The sequence below is a fragment of the Centroberyx gerrardi genome, chromosome 20, assembly GCF_048128805.1.
Source record: "Centroberyx gerrardi isolate f3 chromosome 20, fCenGer3.hap1.cur.20231027, whole genome shotgun sequence".
NCBI classification, from domain to species: Eukaryota; Metazoa; Chordata; class Actinopteri; order Beryciformes; family Berycidae; genus Centroberyx; species Centroberyx gerrardi.
The window spans coordinates 12,564,940-12,586,279 of record NC_136016.1 but is presented as its reverse complement, the minus strand read 5'-3'; the positions used below and the strand labels follow the sequence as shown (position 1 = coordinate 12,586,279).

General features: G+C 40.5%; 2 protein-coding genes across 2 annotated transcripts; both read left to right on the top strand.

The window, feature by feature from the left end:
• Positions 1-188: 188 nt before the first annotated feature.
• On the top strand, positions 189-8,299 carry tmem106a (transmembrane protein 106A). The gene is made up of 8 exons (XM_071902738.2): positions 189-301; positions 3,084-3,278; positions 3,681-3,744; positions 4,250-4,403; positions 5,207-5,347; positions 5,444-5,487; positions 5,774-5,827; positions 7,402-8,299. Exons 2-8 carry the CDS (start codon positions 3,104-3,106, stop codon positions 7,508-7,510), a joined length of 741 nt encoding a protein of 246 aa, XP_071758839.2. The 5' UTR covers positions 189-301; positions 3,084-3,103; the 3' UTR covers positions 7,511-8,299.
• A 1,833-nt stretch (positions 8,300-10,132) lies between these two features.
• arl4d (ADP-ribosylation factor-like 4D) lies at positions 10,133-11,636 on the top strand. Its single transcript, XM_078290727.1, is given in 4 exon segments — positions 10,133-10,171; positions 10,174-10,267; positions 10,270-10,321; positions 10,984-11,636. Coding segments are annotated over 4 exon segments (816 nt in total). The 3' UTR covers positions 11,615-11,636.
• Positions 11,637-21,340: the final 9,704 nt, after the last annotated feature.

Here is a 21,340-nt window from a genome sequence, read left to right as displayed (position 1 = left end):
TCTTAATTACAGTTGATTTATCCGTTAATAGTGTATTATGTCCTAAAATATTCTACGTTGCAAATTACCTACATGAAGAACACTCAATCAAAAGCAGTACATGTGATTTGCCACTAACAGGCAGCGTAAACAAGCTGCCACCCAGAAGAAGGAAGTGATTCCCCCACTTGATTTTAGAAGGAGAGAGTAGTAGTTTGTCGATGATCTCACGGAAGCTTTTCTCATCCCTAATTGTAAAGAAAATACAAGTTTTATCTACATTTAATAATATTTGGCGATTAAATTGCGGTCGGATTGTAAGGTAAGTGCGCAGGCGGGAAGCATCCCATGATCTGGTTTCCCTGCTGTCAGCTAAACTAATGCCTTGTCATTTCTCTCCCACATGTATTGCAAAAGTATGGCAAGTAGGCCATATTTTACTGTTTTAGACAGACAGCAGCCTGGACCTTGATCCTATGTTGTAGCCTACTGCTGGATAAGTTAAAACAATGTAGTTTTCACACGTAGCCTTTAAATTTAGTGGTCATAGGTCATTGGCTTCTGTTTGCTTTGGTGATGTAATCTGGGCACAGTATGAAGGGCTGTACAGAGAATAGAAATAAATGTAATCAAGTAGTAATGATGCTTTGTATCGCGTTGAATCGCACATGTGATGCTCGTAGTCCTATATTAGGTAGCTATGCCTATGTAACTGGTTCATTAGAGCAGTGATTCTCAACCGTTTTCATATCAAGGACCCCTAATTTAGTACACATTAGAGCCAAGGACCCCCATTTGGTGAGATTTTGTCTCCTGAACCCAAATCTGAGAATACAAATATTACCTCCGCCAAGGAGGTTATGAATTCGGTGCCGTTTGTCTGTTTGTCAGCAGGATTACGGAAAAACTACTGGCCCAATTTTCGTGAAACTTCGTGGAAGGGTGTAGCATGGGCCAAGGAAGAATCCATTAAATTTTGGAGCGGATCCGTATATTGGTTGCGCTTGCACATTTGCATATCATAGAAGACTGGACTATTGGTCTTGGCGGAGGTCTGCGCTCTCCGAGTGCCCGTCTAGTATTATGATTTTGTCCAGAATTTAATGACTAGCTGTACTGTAGGTAGAGAGGTAACAGTGAATCTAAAAAGTCTAAATAATCATTCTTCTACATTCTCTAATTGTGTTAACTTCTTGTAAATGAAATAATGGTGAAGTTTAACAATAGATAAATTTGCTGGGGACCCCCTGGAACCCCCTCAAGGACCCCTGGTGGTCCCCGGACCCCACGTTGAGAACCACTGCATTAGAGGTGCATAACAAGCTGTGCAGGGCCATTCATGTACAGTCATCTGAAACACAGTGCTGCTGGGAAAGCTACTTTGAAAGTTTAGTGTTACAAGCTTACTTTAGGCCAATTTCCTGATTTTAAATGTGCAAAACTCTTAATTTAGCCAAAGTGACTCGCCAAAGTCTTACCTTAAGACCCAAAATGCTGTGCTCAGATACAAAGTGTGCAACTAAATCATGAACTCACTTCCCAGAATTCACCCTCCTCATGTAAGCAGAATGATCCAATGCTTATTAATAGACATGCAGTTCACTAAGTCAACTCAAGATGCATTATCAATCATGTATAGTTACTTCCAGTGGCATTTAGTAGCAGCACAACTGTCAATTACTTCACTACATGAAAGGCCTTTATGCCTGTTGCTGCCAACATGGAGCAGGACATAACAGATGGTACTGAAAAATGATGTTGTCATCACAGTTACTGTAAAATAGTAGGTATTTTTGGTTACTATTACTGTACTATTTTACATTTAGTTTCCAAATGCAGAAATACAGAATATCAAAGGGAATGCTCACTGTATATAATTTCAAAAAGATCACTACAACTAAACTTAAAAACCTCTTGTCCTTGTCCATTGCTATATAGATAATATAAATATTAGGAAATTACCACTGCATATTCTGTTAGAATTATTTTTTGTTTGGCGACATGATTTGATAATGACAGTTTTATTTTAAAATGTCTGAAAATCAACAAGGAACAAATCAAATGTTCTGATGCTAGGATAAACCTTTTTCATGATGTCCTGCCTCATTTGATTGTTATTTTGCATGCTGTGTGTGATTTGGGCCCAAAATTAGGAGTTGCGAATTTTTGCATAAAGAGTTTTGCAACTTTGAAACTTGTGAAAATTGAATTAAAGAATCATAAAAACACTAAATTACATAGTGAAACTACACCCCAAGACTGGAGACAGGTAGGACTGTCTAGAATAAATCCAACACGACCTGTGATTTAATTCCTGTGTGAGAGTTGGCAGTCATCACACAATCCTTCTTATGCAACACCCAGTAGCAGTAGCCATATTACAGCCATAGATTTCTTAAACTCACCAGCAGTATCCCCATAAAACCGTATAACTGGGGTGTTGCAAACTTTTTCTGCCACACCCACATTGTACACATTGCACTCTGCTCAGATCATCACATTTAGTGCAGGACTGGGATTTTATTGGACATTTAAATGTTTGTGGGTAGAACTGGTGTTAGAAGGTACAAGTCATTTCTCTTTCAGCTCTCAAAGGATTCAAAGGAAGGACTACATCAAAAAGTTAGCCATAGCGACTATACCCAGAAGAGGTTTATATAGAAGTGCTGCTTTAAGCCAACATATTTCAGCTGTTCATCTTTTATACATGAGGAGTTAGGTGATCTTCAAGAATTGCAGGGTTTCATTCCAAAAAGCAAGGTATTCATTTGGGGAAATAATGGTACATTCTATTCAGTGCTCAGTATCTGAAAAACTCAGGTGACGTCCTCTAAAGTGTTACTATTTTGTAAGTAAAGGGGTCGAGCTAGTTAAGAACTAAATTAATAGTCAAGAGTGAGCTTTGCTTTCATGTCTGCGTTTGTTTCGTCAGAGTAGACGAGTAGATTGCACATTTTCAGATTGTTGAGTTTCATTTTCGGAATGAAACTCTTCAGCTCTTGTGATGAATTCTTGAGTGTTTGACGCACCGTTGAGCTTCAAGATAGACCTTCCAGCCTTTTTTTTTTGATCTGGTAAACTTTTTTTTTTTTTTTTTACTTTAGACTGGACTCGACATGGTATCATGGTTACAGTAGGACACAGCAGCAGCAGCAGCAAAGCCACAGAGAGTCCTGAACTGAGAGAAGAGATGGAGAATGCGAAAACGCTCACCCACTCCCCCGCACAGTACGGTGCCATCAATGGGAACTTGGGAGACACCTGTCCCACCTGCCGTGGAACAGGACGCATTCCCAGAGGTTGGTCTCTTATGTGTAAAATCTGTTTTTATGTCATCTGGACAATCCTTATCTAAACTCTCTATGCTTACTACTCTTTCATTGTTTTGTTTTTTTAAAACCCTTATTTAATCAGGTAGGTTGATCAAGAAGATTACACACTCACACTGGGTATATATTCACTAAAACTAGAATTGTGTACTGTTGGCCACTGAGACTTTTCCCATCTCCAAATAACTGTAAAAGTGTTTCATTTCATTTTGTAAGTGTATGATTTTTTTGTGAATTAAACCAAAGCGAAAGATACTGTTTATGTACGTCTGGCTCTGTTGAAGCCACATTTGGTCCACTTTCACATCTCTGTGTGGTAAGAACAGACTTGGGAGTCACTTGTTATTTCCTTCTCTTTTTTTGCCTTGGCAGGCCAAGAAAACCAGCTGGTTGCTGTAATACCATGTAATGATATAAGGCTGAAACCCAGACGCACGTAAGGGATGTGTATGTAAGTGTGTGTGTGTGTGTGTGTGTGTGTGCGTGTGTGTGCATGCTCATAGGCTTGCCTCTTGCGCTCTCTGCTTGTGTGTGTCACCACGTTTGCGTGTTTAGAAGCGCATACAGACGTATTTTGTGTGTGTTGGTGTGTGTGTGTGTGTGCGTATATATTTGTGTGCATGTGAGTGTGCATGTGCCTCTGCTTGTATGAGTGAGCATTACGTTTGCACAATATTGACAAAAACAATCATGTAGTATGATATTTTTATTGCAATTGCAGTATGAATTGTGATACATGTATAGAGTTTTTCAGCACTTGGAAAAAAAGTCTCAAAAAACATTAACCGCAAAAATATATGCTAATTTTCAGCATTTGCATGGTTGGAATATAGCTGAATATAATACACATTTTTATCCAACAAGCGCCTAGATTTATTATTATTATTATTATTATTCCGTACATGCACATAGATGTTGATGGCGTTCATGTTTCCTTCCAGGAAGCTCTATGTGTGTGTCTCCATGGCTGTGTGCCTCTTCCTCTGCTGTCTGATCCTCTTCTTCCTCTTCCCTCGGAGTGTCACCCTGACGCCTGTGTCTGTGCTGTCAGTCATGGTCTACTTCACCCCAAATGCAGTTGAAATGGAGGTCACAGTAAGTAAAGGCTAACACTAAGCATCTGAGTCTGTACCACCTCTTCTCAGAATCAGACTTACTTCATCCACCAAGCACACTAATTTGTACTTGGTGGATGATGTAAATTTGTTTTAGTAGGATTTGTGCAGAGACCAAAGAACTGTCTAATTTGAATTCACACATGATAGACTAGATAACTCCTCAAATAAGCCTGTGTATATTGTATGCTGAACAACAGTATTGTGCCACTGAGCTGTATGCAAATTGTAATTTGAGAGTGAATTACATGAATCCATGGCAACAGAACATTCCACCTGAGGGGTGGAAATAGGAGTAATAGAGATGTAGCAATTATATAAGAGTGAATTAGTAAACAAAAATAGTAGTGTGTAAAGTGTAATGTGGTGTAATTTAACCAATGAGGAATTTTTAATGATGTTACTAAATTCTACAGGATTCTCCATACTGTCAGCCATGGTCTGGCACCCACAGCACCCATTCAAATTCCACTAGTGTATACAACATGGGATAAATTGTAAACTATACATCACATATATGCATTCAGCGTTCAATATCGATGTGCATTCAAGCAGCATGGCATTAAAGTATGGTTGCAGCTGTAGTGTAGGAATTACCGCTGAAATACATAAGAGGGTGGGACAAAGATGGGAGACAGAAAGGGGTTGACATGCGACAAAAATCCAGATTTGAACCCAAGATGCTGGAGAACTTTATAATATCCTAGTAATGCCAAGGACATAGCTGCAAAACAAGTATCGTCTGTTGGTCTCAGCTGACCAGTTGTGTGTTTCCTCCTCTAGAATCTCATCAACATCAGCAACGAGAACTTTGTCCCTGTTCAGATTGTTGAGTTTGATGTTCAAGGTCTGGTCTCACAGACAGTCGTGGGTAAGGCCAAGATATCGAATATGACCGGCATCCAGTCCCGTTCGCAGAAATCAGTGAGTTTCTCATAGCATCATCCACATCGAAATACTACTACTGATATAGTGTGTCATGCAAAGAATTTCTTACTTCTCTATTTTGAACTTTTGCAGTATACCATCGAAATTGGCCTGTCACTTGCCGACAAGGGGTTAAAGTAAGTTTGAAATACCTGGAATGCACCTTAATTGTATGATAGAATAGTGAAGTTTCAAGGGAAAGAATTCATATCTGGGCATGTGGTCCCTGATTTTCCTGTAAATACTTTCATGATGAATTCCAATTTGAAACTATTCTATGAAAGTGATTCAAATGCTCACTATTTTAAAAAGGCAAATGAAGTGAAAATGTATACTTTCAAAGCATAAAATAATTTATATTTTTGTGTTGGCACTGTGCTTAAGTCCACTCATCATCTGATTGATTTACTTTATCTGTTTCAGCTTTTACTGCAAGTCAAGCACTATCAAGATTCACACTTTATTTCTGGAGCTGCAGTAAGTGTCAATCTCAATCTAAAAATCAGCGGAAGTGGTAGCCGCATTAGCATCTCTCATCGCTTTGTGCTGAGGGCCTCTCAGTACCGGGTCTTAAACCACAACCACAAGACACACTTGGTATTATATTGTGGGGTTAGTTCTAACTCTTAGAAAAACAGGCAGGCTGACTAAGAACACACACTTATTCACGGCAATGACCTGGAGGAGTGGATGCAGGGGGAGTGAAGGTTTCACTCACTCATACAGTAGAAGCAGCCTCATGGCCTCAAGATGTTGCTTTCATTCATTTGCATTTACTTGCATCTTCAGTCCAAACTTGACCCATTCAAAACCTTGGAGGAATTCTTGACTACATACCATGCAGCAAGAAATGGTGATTATGATGACTGGTTCTTATAAGGTAACGTCCTACTCAGCATATACAGAACGGGTAGGTGTGAAAATTAGACACTCAAAAGTTCAATTCTGCTGTTAGAATCCACTTTGGATGCTCAGAAATGGAAACTTCCCAATAGAAAAAAATCCCAATATACAAGGCCACAATGCTGTAGCATACAGTGTTATTTATTAGGTTTGTTTAATCCGCATAATGCATTTGTAAGATCCGTCTTGTTTTAAAATTTGGTCTTCACATGATGTGTAGAATGGTGCGTATGCAGGAGGGTGAATGGTAGACATGGACATGGAGTTTTCCATTTCTGAGACGTTCAAAGTGGATTTTGCCACAAAATTGAACTTTTCAGTATCTGTTTCTCACATATGTTTTTATACACTCAAAGAGGAAGTCATTGTATCAGAATCTATCTTTGACCAGCCACTTCTTGCTTCGATGTATGTGGTCAAGATTTTCTTCCAAGGTTTGGAATGGGTGACGTTCGGACACAAGATGCAAGTAAATGCAAATGAATGACAGTGGCATCTTGAGGCTCTTTGGACAAATCTGGGAGCTGCCGAGCACAATTAGTCTGCTGAACATAGTAATATAAGACATTTTACTCAACTGTCGGTATTTGCTTAGGTAGGGGAGAGCACTTCACTTTCACTACCTCTAGCCAGCTTTTACTAGTCAATCTGGTACATTTTCTGTCACAAGCTTGCTTCTCTAACCAGAGGCTGCTGCTGCCCAAAATGAAGCGTCAGTAAAAAAGGTTCTTTATGTTTTGTTATTCATATGTAAGACTGAATAGTCATTACAGTATCAAACAAAGGATAGATTTTTCTGAAACATACTTTGTAGGTCATGTTCAATTGTTCCTGTCATTTTGTCCATGTAGTGTTGTGACGGACCAGCTCTTCATGTTGTAAACTCTTCTTCAATATAATGTAATATAACCTTCCCCGCTTTAAAGTTATGAACCAAACTAGTCACAGTGTAACTATGCTTCTGCATTTAAAGTTACAGTTCAATTTAGGTTTTTTTTCTTTTTCATTACGTAAACTGTTGTCAGGGATGAAAGAATAACACACTGTGGAGCTCAAACTGCTGAACTTTGCTCATGTGATAAAAACATGAATGTGCATGTCATGCTGTGTCAAACTGCCTCACAGTATATTGTTTTTGTCTTCCCCAGAATGACAATGAATATTTCCTATCTGTCCCACACTGAGCAGCTGTCTCTGGACACCTTCGAGTATATTGACTGTGGCACCAACTCAACTGTCCCACATCCTGTGAGGTGATGAACTCAAAATGAAAACATATCTTACTGGTAGGATGAGAAGATGAATATTCTGACTGCATCATACCCTACTTTCTGAGATGAGAGATGTCCTTTTTAGTTGTAACTTGTTTTCTAAATGTCCAATCTGTAAGCCTTTTTTTGTGTAATTTATGTGTAACTTTGTTGATGTAAAAAAGAGGAAATGTTATTACATTTGTACACATCATGCATTTGTAAACGGAAGGTAATCTGTAAAGAGAGAATCATTTTGAAAGCAGAATTCTTTATAGGTTATCGGAATAACTACTATGAAAATGCATATTGTCTTACTTTGTATGTTGTTTTAGCATACCTTGAGATCAATCACTAAAATGATTATAATTTAAAAAACAAAAAGAAGAATTTTGACATAGATGTGTCATCTACATTTATAGCTTACCATGAATGCTTTCTGCACTTGTCATTGTTAGAGTTAATGCCTTTAAGTCCCTATTACAGGCAACACAGGCTCATCAAATTTTGTGAAATAAACACAAACTGAAAAGCAGATTATGAGTTGTGGACACAAATTAAGTGAAGATGTAATCCTTTTGTGAAGATGTAACCCTTCTGCGGTTGAAAAATGTATTTTTCTCGCTTTGTGTACACTATACTACTATTTGCATTTTAAGACATTGTGCTCATTTTGCAAAATTTCAGTCTCAACAGTCTCAAACAATTTGTTGACAGGATGACACCTATTTCCTAAGCTGTGTGGATCTCTGATAATGCCTTTTATCATTTGCACTTTATTAAAGAGTGGCCTAATGAAATTGTTGAAATTGAAATTGAAATGGACTTTCCATCTTTGTGTGCTTCTCATAAAGGCTTTCACCAAAGGCTGGATACACTTACCATTTTTACCTGTGTGTTAGAGGAAAACATTGTTGTCTGGTTGCTACATTAACATTGTGGTTTCTTTTCAATCAAAAGAGCCTTTATGACTCTATTATGCAGTCAATATAGCTACTACAGTAATCTAGACATAATACAGATGTTGGATATGACATCACAGAAAATTAATTTCTATTTAAAATTATGAAGTAGCACATCTAGCATATCCAAAATTCTAGTGAACAGATTTTGCATAAAGGAAAACAATGTTTCATCAACAAATTGATAACGGTACCATAAAATAACCAGTTGATGGAAAAAAACAAACAAATATTGATACACGATACACGTTTTCCCAATAGTATTCCTGTGTTGGTACATATACAGTATGTTCTACTCATTAAATTACAAGGTTATAATTGGAATTGAGAGTTTTTGCTTTTTACAAAGATATTATGTGAAAAGAGGGCAATATTTAATTTTGCAGTGGGATATAACTGTTTTCCAAATGTATAAGGAGTTAAATGGCTGTTAAGTGTTTTGAGAGCGTGGACCTGTTTGGAAATCTGACAAATCAATTGAGATACTGTAATTGTAGATATCTATAATTCAGCTATTTAGATATCCACATATCAATTATGAATAGTGAAAAATTAGTAGATATTTAGAAATGAATAGAATGTTTGTTGCTGGTTGTGACAATATTGAACATCAGGATTCTGACTGGCATCATACCATCAAAGAATGACTGCGACATCGTAGAACTACAATGTGAATTTGTAACCGAAAAAAGTAGAAATAATAGGAATTTCGAAGTATTTTTTTTTTTTACAGTTCTTCATGAGGACGGACACAAGGTGGAGCCAATGTCTCGCTGGAAAAACACTGTAAAGACAAACTATATTATGGTGGAAGACAGAATTGGTGGAAATTGTGGCATATCACATCAATCTCACCCTAGCAAGAAATTCTATTGCCCTGACTGATTTTTAATAACATTAACATATATATATATATAGCCTATATATAGAAAAACTTGCTACAATCGCTGTTTAGACGATTTTGTCTAAAAATTAGACTTGAAAGATTATTAATGCGCACATAAAATAAAACTGAGAGCTTAATAAAATAAGATAATGTTTTCTCATTCAGGTTTAGACAGTTTATGTAGTTTAGGTTTGCCACCACATACCTTGCAGTCCACTACTGTAGGCTACCGACAGGGGGCGTAGAGCAGAGGTCTAGGTGGCCGTGACGTCACGGGGGCTTGTTGTAGGTGCTGTGCGCTCTATTCCACTCCAATGCTCCGTCAGTGCTGGAAGCGAACAGGAGCGGATGTGACTAGTGGGATAAACATAATTTGTTGACAAGTCAACTATGGATGTGTTTATTGCGTTGGGATGATGTTTTCGCCGCTCACTCAAGACAACATTTACAAGGTATGGAGGTTTTAAATGCACAAGTCAGGGAGACGATTTGGCATTTTGGTGTTTTTCACTCACTGAAATAAATTCTTATATTTGGATTGCAAGCATATCAGTATTGCAGAATCTAGTGAGACTATGTATTCTGTCTTGTTTAAATTATTCCAGTAATCATGTGGGCTTCTGGTATGTAGAATTCTTAAACAGGACAGTGCATTTTGCTTGTAAAGACATTTAACTCCTTAATATATCTTTGCCAGTCATTTCTGTTTGTGGTGCATTTCCCCAAACCACACACAATTTCGAGTTTGCAGTAAATTTATGTTTTTCCCTTGTAGTCCAGTATGCAATCCCTGTATTCTGTCCAAAGGCAGCTGTTTCCTCACTGTTTGATGGGTAGCAGGATCTCAACAACAACGGGATTAGTGCTGCAGCAGCAATCCTCATAGACAGTTGGTGGAGTGTGTCCGTGAATACATATCCATGCATTGCATTAAACTTGAAATCAATCTGCCCTAAGAAAAGCCATTCGGGTTTAGCAGTCTTAAGAGGATTAGACTAGGCAAATAGGCAACTAGAGTAACCTCCAGCCACCCAATTAACTGTCTTAAGCTCTATAATGTTGCACTGAAAACCCCAACCATATATTGTTTTATTCAATCAGATGAGGAATTATGAGTGACCAAAGTATGCATTCCTATTAGTGTCTCTCTGGGTGACTTGAATAGCAGCCTGCATGCACACTGTTGGCCTACAGTGAAGTATTATTTTGGACTGTTATCAAAGCTCAGCTGTGAACACAATAGAAAATACCACTGGCTCTAGCCGTTGCCAGGCTGCATGAAATGAAAGTTGAGATGAAATTGAATTGCTGAATAGATTGAAATGTGCTTGTAATGTTAATCATCAATGTTCCACCTAGTGTTTGCCTATCATATCTATTGTCAATTTCTCTTCTGTATTCCCCACACAGGTGACACTCCTTGCTCGATGCTGTGAAATAGCGCTTTGATTGCAGACAGAGATTCTTTAAACACCCACTGTCTTCTCATTAAATGTTAACTGACTGTGTGTTTGTGTTTTGATAAGGTCTCCAGGCCCACTCCAGTCTGACCCCTTCTGCCTCGGAAGAAGGGGGGGGCACATGCCAAACTGCTGAAAAGGATTTTATCAAGAATCTGTCACCTCACCTAAGTAGGTGAGAATCGCCTGCTGGAGCCATGGGGAACCAGCTGACTGATATCGCCCCTAACACGCCGTTCCTGCCAAACTTCCAGTCGCTGCACGTGGTGGTCATCGGCCTCGACTCCGCCGGCAAGACCTCCCTGCTCTACAGACTCAAACTGAAGGAGTTTGTCAAGACCATCCCCACCAAGGGCTTCAACACAGAGAAGATCAAGGTGGCCATGGGGACTTCTCGGGCCATAACCTTCCAGGTGTGGGACGTGGGCGGCCAGGAGAAGCTGCGACCTCTGTGGAAGTCTTACACCCGGCGGACAGACGGGATGGTGTTTGTGGTGGACTCCACCGAGCTGGAGCGGATGGAGGAGGCCAAGGTGGAGCTCCACAAGATCACCCGCACCTCGGAGAACCAGGGCGTCCCCGTCCTGGTCCTGGCCAACAAACAGGACCTGGATTCCGCCCTGTCTGTCGGCGAGGTTGAGAAGCTGCTGGCCGTTCACGAACTGAGCACGTCCACCCTGCACCACGTCCAGAGCTGCAGCGCTGTGGATGGACAGGGGCTCCAGCCGGGCCTGGAGAAACTCTATGAGATGATCCTGAAGAGGAAGAAGATGGTGAAGCACAGCAAAAACAGAAGGAGATGAATCCTTGACTCGCACTGTGGACATTACCTTAGGACATTTATCCGCTGTTGAGACACTTCTGAGCTTATCGCCCCCCTTTAACGGGATGGCTTTTTGTGCCAACAAAAGACCCAGTTAAACATGGCCCCAGGGTCAGGAGAAATGGATTTAGTCAAAATAATTGATGCAGTATTGACATATATCTTCTTCTGCAACCGTGCAGCTGCCCTTTATACTCAAAAGACTAAAGTTATAGATTTAAAGGATTTCTTGACAATTTGAATTTCAATTATTTAGTGATTTTTCTTCACCAAGAACTTTCTCTCACTCGTTTCAAGGAAGAATTTTAACTGTGCTAACAAGACATTTTCCTGCTCACTGTAGGACCAATATAGGGACACTTTTCCTTCCATGTGGCAAGTGCTTGGTGAAGAAAAATAATTATTCAAATATCAGTGCATTCTTTACTAGCTTCCACAGATTCTGCCCCACTAAATAGTTGTTTCCCCCCCCCACAATGTACTGATGTTACCCCATAATATTGATTCCACATATTTTTGTGTTGGGTTTTTGACAGAGGGACTTGCTGTCAGTGGTATGAAGAGAAACAGCGTTCAGTGATGATGGAGCACCAAGTGATATTTATTTTGATAGCCATGGAACAATAATCCTAAGTGCATTCCCCTCATGCCACAGAGGTTAAGTTTCAGTTGGAATAACAATAGTGTTTATACAAATTGTACATTTTTGTAACTTTGAAGAATTAATAAATCAAAGCACTGTATTGAAAATCCATTGCTATCTTTGTAGTTACTGGAATGGAATGAAGGGATACTCTTGATGGTTGAGTGTGCTATCAGACTCAGAATCACCGGCACTTTGATTGCTACTTAAAACAGGATCTCACATATAGTATACTTGGGTGGGAATATACTGAAGTCACAGGATCAGATAAATCTCATGCTATGCTATCAAGCGTCTCCCTTTTATATCTTTACAGAACACTGTAATACCAGAGATACCAGAAATTCAAACCTCAGGTGATAAAATTAACTCAACTAGCTGTCCTTTTACAACTATAAATAGCCTCAATAAATCATCCACTGCTGCCTCAGCAGAGGCATACAGCACATCAGCCAGTGCTGAAAAGAACAAAGTTCACAAATATAGCTCTACTACTACAGCTGTAGTAAACACAGAGATGTTTTTGTACTCAGCAGAAAATTCCTTATCTAATTTTAAGTTATATTGAATGAAGTATTGCTGTTACAGTTTGGATATGAGATGCCTAATATGAAAAAATACAGGCTTTCCACCAACATTTGAGAAAAAAACAACAACTTTTGTGAATGATATTTCACCAGTTGTGGAAAACCAAGACTTGCTGTATGAATTACAACCCTATAATGCAATGCCATAGAGTTTGACAATTATGCCCAGTGGGACCCACCTAGAACAAAATAGGCTTTTGTCAGATTGAGCTGAATTTCTGATGTAATTGCTTGAGTTTGGGTCAGGCTTAGGTTCAAAAGTGTGGTTGAAAAATAGTGTTATTAGCAATTAGTCATTTGAAACTGAGGTTTGGGCTTACAAAAAGTTATACTTCTCAAGTATCGTTGAGCTTGGACATTTATTGGGTTTGAGATGGGTTTGATCCAAACAGAGTGACGCTCTAATGTCCTGACCCGTCCCCCTATTCATGGCTGAGTCAGCAAATGAGGCTATGGAAACACACACCCTCTCCTTGCCCCTCCCCCACGCCACACAGGCCACAATCCATTTACTTCGATTCCCACCTTCTAGTCTGCCAGCTGCTGACATTGTAATTACATCAATTAGTGGTGAGGTGGTTCTGAGTGGGATCACAACACTATAGGGAATGATGGTGATAAATGGGTGTGTGCGTGTGTGTGTGTGTGCGTGTGTGTGTGTTGCCATGGCACATCTGTGTGGATGTCTTGTGTCAGTGAATGGAATTTATATAGATCTGCCTCAGCAACTTGCAGATCACAGGGTTGAACCACCTGAGGCCGTGCACATATCATCACTGTAGATGTATTGCTTTTTGTAACCTTACTGTACCTCTGCTGCACTGTTGCTCCAACCCAAAAAGGAATTTCTTGTTCATGACCAACTCTAAGATTGTAATGAAATTCAAACGCTAGTGATCCTAGATGAACACTCTTTCTCTGACAAAGGGAACGTCTTGAAATTACTCAGTTTTTCAGATAAAGAATATCAGATCATATAAACTCAGCTAGAACAATGGTAGTAGCTAAGAGCTCTATGTGAATATGCTTCACTGTAGCCCACAGAAACGGCATAAGCATAAACAGATTAGAACTAGGTAACGTTATTGCATTAGTAAAACCTATTTTTGTCACAAACTCTCTCACAAACTCACAGAAATACCAGAGGACAAATCCATGTTGGATTGGCAGAGCAGGAGGCTTTAAAATTTGTTGGACTTAGACTTGCTAATTGTGTGTTATCTTATATAGGATAAAACACAAGCCTCCCTGCTGAGGTGCTCAGTTAAAAAGGGCCTCAATGCAAACAAACTTGAAACTTTCCCGTTCCCTCCTGCTGACTGCAATGTGTGACACAAAATACATTTTCATACTCTGAATCATCTAAGAGCTTGCAAATAAATAGAGAGAAGAGATGAATAAAACAATGACCCTTTCTCAATATTTACATTCCATTATAGTGTTGTTTGAGAATATTCAGCCATGACAAACACATTCTGGTATATGGAACACAGACTGTGACTGTGTTTCTTTTTCTTCCTTCAATTTCTTTTGAAGGTTATTAGAGTACCACAGATTGCTGATTTCTGTTTGTACATCACCATCACTAAAAAAAGTAGGCTATGTCATTTAACAGTGTATTGTTGTATGGACCATTTAATTACTGATAAAAACAGTTTACTATTTATAGCACTTCTATAACTGTTCTCGATAAAGGTCTTTTTAATCCACTTGATTATGTCCTAGTTTCTATGTTATAAGCCCATTATGCAACACATAAAAGGTCCAATCTACAGTTCATACATTGTTGATATGCGTACTGTCGATGTGTGTGTGCTCCTGCTGTGTATTTGTCTTGCACGACATGACGAGATAATGAGGTGTTGGCTGCTGCTAAGCAGTCTTAAAAGGTGGTATCATGCTGAATGTTGACAGACATGCATCCAGATACATGTATGCACACACAGTATATGTATGTGTACACACATGGCAAGACATACACACGTACACACGCACACATGCAAGCAAACACATACACATGCCATGCGCATACACACACACACACACACACACACACACACACACATACGTACAATCCTGACTCCTGTGGCCTCACTGTCCACATTATTCACAACGGTGAGCTCATTAAAAACTTTCCAGGATGCCTTTTGCAGAATCATCTTGACACAGCAGCTGGTTCCTGAATAAATTAGCATCACGATGGGAGTTTTGCTACAGCTGAGACACACTGCAGAGCTGTGGAAGTGTCAATCATCCAACAAACAACAGGCAAACGTTCTAAAACTGGGAGATGAATTGTAAAACAAAGACTCCAGAGACAATGTAATGCAGCTAGGCTTATCTGCACTCAGAAAAGGTGCTATCGTGCCTCTACTGCTCACTTGATTGGCTTACTAAATTGTAACCGTGATCCGTCTAATGAGGAAAGACGCCCGAGGCAGTTGTAAGCACATTCTCTTTTTTTGTCCTCCCTCCCACTGCTTTCTCTATTTGCCTCTCTCCATTTGCTTCTTCTCTTCTTTGCATCCTTCCTTCACACACACTCTTTGTCGCTCTCTGTTTCTCTGCCTCCCTCTCTCCACTCCTCTCTCTGTCTCTGTCTCTTATGTGCCTCCTCTGTTCTTCGGCGCAATGGTGGCTGACAGGAAAGACACGGCAGAGGGAAGCCTGGGGGATTATGTGTCGGGGATTAGGCGGGGAATCACACATAGACAGGTGTATCCCTGGAATCGTGTGACACGCATCAGAGACAGGCTTACCACCGGGCTGCAGCCACCCTCCAGTCTCCCCCACCTCTCACTTCTGTCAGACCAGTTCCCTGTAACCCTGACATAGTACTGTCCCCAGGTCTGATTTCACACCAACAATGCATGCTGCAAGAGTCAGAGTTCATTTAAAACTGTGCTTTCCCTCAGTAAGTTGATGAATGTCGAGGGAGCTCAGAATTAAACAGCCAAGCTGGTTAGTCTTGTTTTGGGGTAGAGGAAATACATTGCTACTCTGATCATGTGACCCATTTTGGGTTTGACCCCATAGTTTAAGAAGCTGACTTCTTCTTCCGCTCACACACATAACGCAACGACTGTAAAACGTGAAAGGGGGCGACTCTTTAAAAAACTTACTCCAGATAAATAAAAGCAAAACAATGATGTGAGACTACATCTTCTCTTAGCCCCTGGTGTACTGGCCACAAATCTAAGCTTCTGAAGACATCCAACCGGGCCCAGACATGATTTTCTATCACCACGGCAACCTAAAGGCAGCAGCCACTAAAGGGTGACCTGTGAGGGCAGCGGTGGGGGTCAGATTGCTTTTGTGGTTGGATGTCCAATCCAGCCGAGGTTACTGAGGGGGCAGGGAGATTAGAAAAGCAGCTCAGATCAATACTGGAATCCTGAGATCACCCTCTCTCCCTGTCTCTCTTTCTCTCTCTTCTTTCCCTCCCTCTTTCCCTCCTTCCCCCACTGTTTCTATTTCTTTTTCTCTCTTTCACTCTCTCTCACTCTCTCTTTCTCCCTGAAACCGTGGCTAATATTGATGTGAATCGGTGTGAAAACATCTCAGGTTTCGCACCGATAGGGGATTTCAAGGAAATTGACTTTGCTGACATTGCTGAGGATAAGGGGGGTTGTGCAGTATGAAGAGCGGGTGTTAGCACCAGACAGGGTGCGGAGTGAAGGTCTTTTGAGGGTTGAAAGGGGACGATGTTTGTGGGAGGGCTGCATTAGTTCTTCTAGCTTTTCTTCCCAAAAGGCCATAAAGCTGCCACTCGGCCTTCATTTAGAGCCGAGCCTATAGCACTGAATGGATGGGAAAGGATTCACGGGCAAAACTAAAGCTTAGGTCAAAAATTGATGAGCTTATTCACTGAGGACAGTGCAGCACACTGTGCAGTGTTTCACCCTAGAGTCTAGGTGCAGACAAGAGAAAGAGCCCACGCATAGGATTTACAAACACCAAGGCCATATTTCTTGGTTGTGAAAAAGACTCTTTCACGCAGGGTGGGGCTCCTGTGAGGGAAGTTGAGTGGGGTTGCATCAACCATTGCCTTTACCTCCGAGGCGACCCTACACCACAACATATGGATCTAATAGTCTCTTTTATATGTCCTTGGCCATCGGCTACAGACAGTAATCATTTTCACATGAATAAGGTATATCACCTCAGGGAGCAGGGAGCGTTTATTCATATTCATAAATACACTTGTTTCTCTGCAGACTCTTGGCGAGGGGTGATTCATTGCTCAAGGGAGCCTTGAGGAAATTATGGGCTGCATATTTACTAAGATTTAAACATTCAGGCCAAACTTTTTCAAACATTTCACTTGTTCAGCTGCAGGGGGGCTATAAAAATGACTTCATAGATGATTTCACGCTTTAGCTTTCCAAATGGAGTCTCCAAGGGTTCGATTCAATCACGTTTCAAGAACAATCTCTTCTTGTGTTCTTGATGCACAGTGCTTTTGAAGTGATGCATAATGTTCTCATTTTTGAATATCTATTCACTCCAAAAATGCTTCTGTTGTGTTTTGAATTACAACTTAGAATGGATTACTACTTGGCAATTTGGAAATTGGAAGTACAAATGCTTATAGTGTAGCAAACTACTGTTACTCCAATTCACTGAAATTCAGCAACCTTGTCCTCCATAGTCCGTATTGTTTATCTGGATATCATCTTTTCATTTGAGTTGGTCGGCACAGATTTATTCCCTACAAGGTTTTATGATATATTTTCTTTTGCCCTAATTTGGCTGCAATTAATCCAGTGTAAAATCCCTGCTCCAACACACACACACACACACACACACACACACACACACACACACATACACACTCTCCCCAGGTCTGCTCCTGATCCCACATTGGGATTACCCAGAAACCCATCTGGCGTGTGCCAGCTAGTGGGGTGTACATGAGCAGTACCCAGTGGACACAAACACCAGCTCTTTTTAATCCCCACTATTACTGACGTCTCAAAGCAGACAGGCCTCAGAGCTACGCAGCCTGATTGCTCTGGAGTGGATGTGCTGTGTTGCTATATGAAGAACAGAGATGTTTATTTTCTGCCACACAGGCAGTGGGCGGTGCTGCGAATATGCTGACTTGTGAATTATAAGGCTTGATTTGAGGGATTCAGTGATAGAATGAGTCATGGATAATTAAACATGGGACTGACAATTGTCACTGTTAGAGATGCATTTGGAGTTCACAATGGTGGCTCATTCTAATAGTCCCTTTGGAAAAGAGCAATTTATAAATGTACACCTATTTCAACAGCCTTTTGTTTCTCTGTTACCTTCATTTCGAGCAAGAGGGAGTGTTCTGAGCATCTCTTGTTTTGGTGATTATTTTCTATTCAACAAACACGATTTGACTTTTGTCTAGCAATCATCTTTCAGGCCATGCAATATGCCACGCCATAAAGACACTGTCTCGCATAATTCATGTTATGTACAGTACATACATTTGATACAATGCATTTAAATCAAGTGAAACACACCTGTGGCTGTGGAAAAGACCACAGTGCACTGCAAACATACAACGCATCATTGAAGCTATGTCTCTCCCTACGTGGCTTTTGTTGATAATACAGCCTGCTTTAGTGATCAGGATCATGACTCCATCACGTGTGTGTGTGTGAGGGTGTGAGTGTGTGACCCCTGCCTCTCTCCCGCCCCCCCCTCGAGTGCGGCTGTATTGTGTCCAACGCCCCTGAATGAAAAAATATGTGACTGCTCTCTCTTCTCCCCGGGAGCCTTGTCACTTCAATAAGGGTTGCTGAGGGAAGCTTTGGTTTGGCAGCAGTGCATACTGTAGTGACCCTGCCTCTCCCCTGGACGCCCGACCAGCTGTAAAGACGGGTGGCGGGGATTTGCCAGGCATTGTTGAGATAGGAGTCGCACGTGAGAGTGAGATCGCACGTGATCCGCGGAGCTCATGGCGGAACAGATGACTCTGGAGTGGCTGTCGGCCTCTGAGGAAACGCTTTGTCACCCTGCTCCTTGATAGGGTGCGACGATCAACACTTCAGTTAAGAGCCTCTGCCACCGCTGTATGACTCATTCATGTCCCAGATATCTTTTTTTTTTTTTTTCATGGAAAAACTGGCCATGTAGATCTGTTGGGATTTACACGAACAGATCTGGGTGAAAAAATAAATAAACTGTAATTTGTGATCCACTTGAACACAATAACAGAGTGTATACTATTTTCCAAATACTTTTATGTGAAGACATATACATCATACATCATTAAAATAAAGGAAAACCCCACAATTGTATTCCAGACAGACTTGGGTCAAGTAATGTTTGCAAACAGGTAGGCCTATGAGATGGGTGGAGTTTTCCAGACCAGGACAATTCAGATAAGTTTTCAATCACAAAAAGCATACTAAATTGATTTTTAAATGTTCTGGTACTCATTGTATTGTGCAGCGTAAACATCCATGTGGTACTCTAAGCAGGTTAAAATAAATACAAAAAATTATTTGCAAATACTCTTTGACCCTGGTCTACTCTTGCCCCAGATGAAATGATATTTGTCAAACTTTACATTTAGATTTTACAAGGGCATTTCTGGACATTGAGTTAAAGAATATCTGAGTTATGTGACTAAGCACTTGTGTGTACGATGGACCAAAAACTGGATTTCGGAGAGGAGAACCCAGGAATCCTGGCCAAGGTTGTGAAGAGGAACCCATGCGGATCAGATCTGGTATTTGGGGCCTGGTCTCCCAGAGGAGGCACCCATAGTGCCCTCTTTGTTCATCCCAGCCATGCTCCAGTCTCTCACGAGCCATCGCAGCATTCCTTTTGTTGCTTTTTCAAGTTATTCTATCAAAGATTTCACTGTTTGAGGGTCCAAAGGTGGTCAGACAGTCAGGCCGCCTCTCCAAACCCGGGTAGTTCAGAACAGACATCACGCTTGGAAAAAGACTGTGCTATTCAGTTTTTTCACTCTCCCATTGTCTGTGAACCATCCGAATCTGGATTCAGCAATAAAATCCCAGCACTATGATTTCACCCTCTCAAAACCCCCAATGCTTCAGTGGCCATGAACTACACAGCACAACCCAACCATCAATGCTGATAAGACAACATGCTCCAAAATAATGACTTCATTCCCACAAGGATATGGTCATTCACTTGAATCCGTATCAAATAGGAAATTAAACTAGTTTCTAATGCTCAGAGAACAGCTGGCCACAAAATGATGCTGTAAGGTTTCCATTTGCTCATGTTTTGGCCTGAACCTGATGTGAATCTGTGCTTTGTCAACATGTTTGGGAGGTTGGTGCCCTGCTCTCTATACACTCCTGATACTCTGTAGGATAGATGATTAAGAAATAAAGGGTGAAACAGTGTTAGTCAGACCCTTGCCTCTAAAAAAGTGCAATTTTTGTTTATCTTTATTTAACCAGGTTAGTTTCACTGACATCCAAACTGATTTTGCTTGTCAGATTTTAAAGTAATGATACCATACCATTGTGTTCAAATGAACAAAAAATGAGCTGTACCACTCTGTCTGTCATTATACAACTTACAGGCTTCCCCTATTCCCTCATTCCCCAATTTATCCGCCCATCTTATGTAAGATTGCTGGACATTCAGCATCCTGCAAGATTTTTCTGTATATCATTTTCTTAATATCGACACTCTCCATTGGCTTGTTATCTAGGCTTACCTACTTGCATATTAATCTCATAATATCAACTCTATTGTAGAGAGTTGTACTCTAATGTAGAGTCAATACTATAAGAATGTTCCTAGAATGAAGAATTGAACACTTTTGTCTTGTGGTTTAAAATGATACTAATGTGAATCAGAGTAAAACTGACACAGATTATACATTACTGAGACCAATACATTCCATATGGGAATACAAATGAACTTGGATTAAACTATTACTGTCAGACCATTATGTGCCATTATGCCCCCCTACTCCATTCCCCCCATCCATCTTGTGTAACAACGCTGTACGTCAAGCATCCAGGGAATTGCAGCTATTTGACTCCCATGTCCATCGGTGACATACACAAAGTCCTCCTGCTCTGCTTTAATCCTATTAGACTGGCCTAACACCGGGAGTGTTGCCAGGAATCACCATATATTAGTGGAACGGGGCCAGGTCACAAATAGCTTTAACTCTGGTCTAGACAGGAGAGCCAGTGGTTGGTAACCCCCCTTGGGAACTCTGTGCCAGGCAGACCCATGCTGTGCCAAATGATTAAGAAATTATGTGTCAAAGGGAAGAAAATGTTACAGGTTTATAGGGTAGGAGCTTTTTTTTGTTCCTATGGCAGTGGTGTAAGTGAGGGTATGCATATCAGTTATCCACATCTCTTTCTCTGGGTGTACATTATTTACCTCTTAGCCTAATTAACATATAGAAATTGGAAATATATGATAGTAGAACACATTACACAGTATACAACCCATCAGTACTGTATCCACTTCATCAGCTACCACTTGGTTT

Coding starts and splice junctions, on each gene's coding strand:
- tmem106a (XM_071902738.2), top strand. CDS start 3,104: ATGGTTACAGTAGGACACAGCAGCAGCAGCAGCAAAGCCACAGAGAGT. Junction 4,404..5,206: donor CAGTTGAAATGGAGGTCACA/GTAAGTAAAGGC, acceptor TTCCTCCTCTAG/AATCTCATCAACATCAGCAA. Junction 5,828..7,401: donor ACTTTATTTCTGGAGCTGCA/GTAAGTGTCAAT, acceptor TGTCTTCCCCAG/AATGACAATGAATATTTCCT.